Source organism: Melanotaenia boesemani, chromosome 13 (assembly GCF_017639745.1).
Source record: "Melanotaenia boesemani isolate fMelBoe1 chromosome 13, fMelBoe1.pri, whole genome shotgun sequence".
NCBI classification, from domain to species: domain Eukaryota; kingdom Metazoa; phylum Chordata; class Actinopteri; order Atheriniformes; family Melanotaeniidae; genus Melanotaenia; species Melanotaenia boesemani.
The window spans coordinates 30,841,822-30,848,005 of NC_055694.1; the positions used below are offsets into that span (position 1 = coordinate 30,841,822).

Sequence of the window (6,184 nt, forward strand, 5' to 3'; positions counted from 1 at the left end):
AAATGTCAGCAAAACAAAAGAGCTGATAGTGGACTTCAGGAAACAGCAGAGGAGCCTCCATCCACTCCTCATCAGTGGCTCTGAGGTGGAACGTGTGGACACTTTCAGGTACCTGGGAGTGACCATATCACAAGACCTGACCTGGACTCAGCACATCACAACAACTGTGAAGAAGGCCAGACAGCGTCTGTTCCTCCTCAGACGACTGAGAGACTTTAAGCTCCCTCTCAGGGTGCTCAAGAACTTTTACACCTGCACCATTAAGAGCATCCTGTGTGGGAGCATCACCACGTGGATGGGGAACTGCACAAAGCAGGACCTCTTGGCCCTAAAAAGGGTGGTCCGAGCAGCTGAGCGGACCACCAGAACAACTCTCCCCAACCTGCAGGACATTTATGTGGAATGTTGCAGGTCAAGGGCTAAGAGGATCCTCAGTCAGCCCAGCCACCCCGCACACTCTCTCTTCTCTCCACTGCCATCAGGCCGGCGCTTCCGCTGCCTGAGGACTAAGACTGAGAGGCTGGAGAAGAGTTTCTTCCCCCTGGCTGTCTGCTTGCTCAACTCTGAGCACAGAACAAAACAAAAGCCACTTCTCACTCCTATTTGCACATGTAAATATGTATGTAAATATACATAAGTATGCTGCTATTCTTTTATCTTATTTAAAAGAAAAAAGATTTATCTTTTTTTTATTCTATTCTATTTTTATTCTATTTGATAAATATTTAGCTCATTCTTTCTATTCTTAAAGGATGCAGGTACAGAATACACATTTCACTGTACAATTGTACTATGTATAACTGTGCATGTGACAAATAAACCTCTTTGACTTTGACTTTGACTTTGATATATATATTTTTAATTTCTATTACATATTGGGTACAGATGATGAATGAATACATTTATGAATTTTGGGTAAAATATTTGGTACAGTAGGTACTACTTCTGGTGAGGTGTAGTTTTTTAACCCCTTCACATCCTCATCCTAACCTCTGACCTTCCTGTAGATGGATGGTAGTCGTAGTAACAAGCGCTCCCATGGTGAGAGGATCAAGTACAAGCTGGTGGTGGTGCCTCATGGGAACGACATTGCCTCGCTGTTTGAGCTCGACCCGACCACTCTGCAGAAAACCGACTCCTTTGTGCCACGGTAGGAAAACAGCAGCAGAGGTCGGCAGGAAGCTCGGATGTTTACATAGTTTACAGTAGGACTTTCAGGGTTCCTCTTTTATTCATGCATGTGAAAAAGTTACACCCACTTTTGGTGAGTCTCCTAAATCAGCTAGTTTTCAGTCCAGTTTTTACTTCTTGTACTCTGTAATGTCACCATGTAACACACATGCATAATATTTTCAAAGTAGACTGGGTCTTTTTTAGAGGGGGTGGGGTAAAAGTTTGTTTCATAGACCTGTAGTTCTTGTCATAGTTTTCATCATAGTTTTATCTAACAAAAGTGAGACATAAATAAAAACTAATGCATGAGCACAAAAACAATGACCAAAGGCATCAACACTTTCAGCAAAAAATGAAAAAGATATTCAGCAGAGACGAGATCCAGTCAGACCTGGTTTAGATGTGTGGCAAAGTGGAAGGATAGTGGTTTTCCTCACAATTTTCAATAAATCCATGGTCCTGCAGTTCTGCCATATGTAACCATTATCATTAAACTCGTCATGTCACAAGCAACCCTGCTGGAGCTAAATGGACCTGGGAACAAGTCAAGAACAAAAACATTCTTCAAAGCGCTCAGTGACGAGGCTTTCTGCCTTCATGAGAAGGAAGCATCTATCCCTACAAACTCTTTGTCTCCTAAGCACTCCTGTCACAACCTGTGCACCGTCGACGGGATCTTCTAAAAGAGAGCTGATTGGTCAGGAGGTGACGCTTTTATACTTGATCTCTTATTCAGAACATAACCTGCTCCGGAGCAGGTTAGCTGTTCAGTGTAAGTTACCATGGTGATTAACCAGCTTCGTAGTACAGAAAACCCTGAGTTAACCCTGACGTTACCTGGATAAGAGAAAATCCAGCTTCATAGGATACAGGTCTCTGCCCAAAAAAGAAGAAGAGGAACACAAATTAATAATGACAACATCTATGTGAGATATTTCTACGTGGAGAGTCAAGAGAGCAGAAAGGAGCCCAGTGCATCATGGGATGTCCCTCATCAGCCTCGGCATATAGCAGCAGGACTAAAGGAATGAATAAGGGTTGCCAAGCCAGATCTCACTATAAGATTTATCTGGAAGGGAAGTTTGAAGACAGATCTGAAAGGTAGAAAGGGGGTCTGCTTCCTGAAGCCAGACTGGGAGCTGGTTCCACAGTGAGGGATCTAATAACTAAAGATTCTGCCTCCCAGACGTAAACCTGCAGTCTGACAGTTTCACTGGCAAAACAAACAAACAGATAAACAGAGCAGAGAGGATTGGGTCAGTGATGGAAGGAGAACCTCGATCAGTCAGTGTGTGATGTCATCGCTGGACTTCATCATCGTCTGTTTTCAGATGATTCGTTCTGTTAAATCTGCCTCATGTCTGTCACTGACATCACTCAATCTGAATGGTTGATCAGGGAAGATGGTGAACATCATTTTTCTCTATTTCTGTCTGACAGCTGTTTGTCTTTCAGGAATTCGTATGTACGACTGAGGCATCTCTGCACCAACACGTGGATCCAGAGCACCAACGTTCCCATAGACATCGAGGAGGAGCGACCCATCAGACTCATGGTGAGTTGTCTGCAGAGGGTCACAGCTTCCATATTTTATCTTCTTAGATATTGAAGTAAGTTTTCTTGTTTAAACATGTGGCTTGCAAACTGTCTGAAATGTTCACTAATTATCAGAACTGATCATCTGTTTATCAGCTGATTGATCAGCTGCTCCAACCAGCTGTTTCTGTTTTTTGGCTTCTTTTTTTAAAGTAAAATATTGAACATATAAATACATAAAGGTGCTTCATCACCATCTTTGACAGGACAACAATAAACTTGTCATAATTTTAACAAATGGATTTTATAAAAGCAATAACAGAAACCTGATAACAGAGAAACAGAAAATTAAATAAAGATTCAAACTGAAAAAGATTAAAAAACAAGGGATGTAAATCACAAATTTGGTCAGAATTCAATATATCAGTTCAAAGCATAATGGTTCAGTGTTATAACAGGTTGTGGAGATGTGATTAGTTATACCAGCATGCAGAAAGAAAAGAAAGGGGGCAAGTAAGTACATGCATTAAAAATGGACAAAAATTAATTGAATATACACATACATCTTTAAGATAGAAGAAAGAATAAAAATTAACTGTATATTAACTATTATTAACTATATATATATATATATATATATATATATATACATGTGTGTGTGTATGTGTATATATCCATTACCTACACGCTCGGTCCACTACGGGTTGTGGGGGAACGGGAGCCTAACCCGGTGTTTAGCAGGTGAGAGGCAGGTACACCCTGGACATGTCACCAGTCCGTCACAGGGCCAACACAGAGAGACATCCAACCACTCACACTCATTGCTAGGGAGAATTTAGAGAGACCAATTAACCTGACATGCATGTCTTTGGACGTATATATATATACTGTATACTGTCTATATGTTTTGTTTCGCTCTCCACCATTTTGCTTAGACAATATGCGCTGCTTTGTTCGCTTGCTCCAGCCTTTTTGTAGGAAGGGAGGGCAAAGGGCTCCGAGTGGAGAGAGGAGGCAGAGAATCACCAGCTGGTAAACCGGCTGGTAAACACGCGGCTGGAGATCAACACAGAGGGACGGTGTGTGGTGTCATGCGATGCTCCAGATGAAATTACACCTTTAGTTCGCCACATAGTGATGTTTTTAATTCCTTCAGTCTTCAAGTGATGAATTGCCTCTTTAACCAATAAAAGTTCAAATTCTGATATTTCATCATGCTTCATTGAACTAATCATACTGGGAAATTTTTAATCGTTCAGCAGAATGGAGATAAAACTTTTCGATCAAACATTGTGAACAAAAAGAGAAATAGAAATTTCTGAGTCAGATCTGGATACCCTCCATCATGATAACTCATCACGTCTCTTCTTTCATCTCACGTTCACTGGAAGTGTTTTTCTGTAGGAAAATGTTAGTCAGTTCATGACTTTCGTTTGTTTTCCACCACACCATTGCAGAACCAAAAACAGTTCGCTTCCACTTTCATTCAGAACTCTGGGAAAGTGTCAGGGACCCTTCGACGGTGGATTCTTCCATCTGCCATTTATTATTATGAACATGCTCATCATCAGATACAGGGAGTAAAGTTGAAGTATGTACAATATATCAAATAAGTTGGAAGAGCTCTGTAATTACTCAAAGTTTCATTAACTTTTTCCTTATGTGGCCCATATAAATAAATTAATATCTTCACAACAACAAGGGCTGTATGTGTGATGTTGGTCTCTACAGAAGGCTGAGACGTATGAGATTATTACAGAAGTTTCTAGATCAAGACATGTTACTGTGTCAGAGAAAATTCACCTGGAACACAGTAGAAAATGTAAATTGTTATCTCCTGAGCAGTTTTCCAGGTGGTTTAATAGAGGTGTTACACAGGTAAATATCTCAGGAAGCCATCATCCGATGTTGATGATAGACACCTCTATCAACAGTCAGAGTCAGAGGACCCAGGGATAGCCCCCACATTCACCTTAGAAACACTATGAGGATCCAGAAAGAAGTGAAGACCAACATAGTCTATGATAGGAAGAGTGAATCCTTCACTTAAAACCATGATTCATTTCAAACTAAGGCAGAGTCATAGGAGAACACATTAGCAGATTTATGTAGAGCTGGAATCAAACATTTTACCACAAGTTAGACAGGATTTCTGATTCTGGCTGCTAGCTCCAGAGTTTCTGTCCCTGTTTTCATATGACTCCTTGTTTGTGTGGTTTGCTTGAAGTGGAGAAATTAGTAGAAGCTCTAAAGTGGCCAGAGCTGTTCTCTGGTTTTTCTTACATTCTCATATAACTGATTGGGGCTGGAACTGTTTGGTTTGGATGCCGATGCTTGGTAGAGTCTTTTAGCTGAGTTTCTCCCCATCATGTTGCTATGTTATGTTACATGTTAGCACTGCTGCCTCCTAGTGTCTGCAACCAGCTTCTGTACTTTAGTATCTCATGCTGGCCCCTGTGTAGGGGAATCTCATAATGATGTTAAAGTTGCTTGGTTGTTCAAAATTAGCAAAAGTAAATAATTGAACATGTTCTTTGTTCTAACACATTTTACACATGATTGCTGAATGGAAATGATTGTGTTATCGATCTCTGAATCCAAATCCAATCGTATTATGAGAGAACACTGAATCGATATACGTGCTATCTTATGGTGATCAAACCTGTAATTTACAGCTCTAATAAATGTGGTGTATTAAGGATTGACATTCTTTCAGTCTGTTGTAAATTTTTGCCATGAAATGTGACCCAAGTCAAAAGATTCAGTTAAATTTAAAGTAAAAAAGACTGACACACTTCCTGTTTGATGTGTTGGTTGTGCTCGTCCTACAGTTGGGGACGTGTCCCACTAAAGAAGACAAGGAGGCGTTCGCCATCGTCTCAGTTCCAGTGATGGAGATCAGAGATCTGGACTTTGCAAACGATGCCAGCGCCATGCTGGGTACCGTGGTGGACCAGTTCAGCAAGGGCTTCATCAGCCAGAACGACCGCAGGTACAACGCCGTGATGCTCAGGACATGCCAAGAAGCAGGAGCCCACACCCACTGCTGTTTGTTTTCTTCAGGTCTGCCATTAAGCTGCTGGAGGATGTGGTGTTCTTTGTGGCAGACGTGACGAACAGCTAGAACATGTGGAACAACAAAAATAAAAAGAATAAATTCTTCAGGACGCTGAGTCATGCTTGCCATACGTCTGCTGAAGGCCTCTATCGCACCTGCCATTTCTGGAGTTCAACAATATGACATTTTGACCAAAATCTAACATACTAACCCGGAAAATTAAGATTGTTTAAATTAATTAAATTGAAACAAAATAAAACAGTTTTGTTTATGAAAATAACAGATTAATTGTGCAGAAACAGGCCTTCAGGCATTCAGATCTGATTGTTCTCACCTTTAGCAGGGCCTGGATAGCTCAGTTGGTAGAGCATCAGACTTTTAATCTGAGGGTCCAGGGTTCAAGTCCCTGTTCAGGTG

The 6,184-nt window shown here is 41.0% G+C and overlaps 1 protein-coding gene and 1 non-coding gene across 2 annotated transcripts; both read left to right on the top strand.

Moving 5' to 3' along the window:
• The first annotated feature begins 979 nt into the window (after positions 1–979).
• LOC121650997 (inositol 1,4,5-trisphosphate receptor type 3-like) lies at positions 980–5,833 on the top strand. Its single transcript, XM_042002837.1, has 4 exons — positions 980–1,150; positions 2,629–2,728; positions 5,541–5,701; positions 5,773–5,833. The coding sequence occupies exons 1-4, from the start codon at positions 1,008–1,010 to the stop codon at positions 5,831–5,833; spliced, it is 465 nt and encodes a 154-aa protein (XP_041858771.1). The 5' UTR covers positions 980–1,007.
• A 278-nt stretch (positions 5,834–6,111) lies between these two features.
• On the top strand, positions 6,112–6,184 carry trnak-uuu. Its single transcript has one exon. It is a non-coding gene; the product is annotated as a tRNA-Lys (tRNA).

Bases quoted from the DNA above. Each gene is read 5' to 3' on its own strand.
- LOC121650997 (XM_042002837.1), top strand. From the start codon at position 1,008: ATGGATGGTAGTCGTAGTAACAAGCGCTCCCATGGTGAGAGGATCAAG. The intron at 2,729-5,540 runs GTGAGTTGTCTG...CTCGTCCTACAG, and splicing joins AGCGACCCATCAGACTCATG to TTGGGGACGTGTCCCACTAA. The intron at 5,702-5,772 runs GTACAACGCCGT...TGTTTTCTTCAG, and splicing joins ATCAGCCAGAACGACCGCAG to GTCTGCCATTAAGCTGCTGG.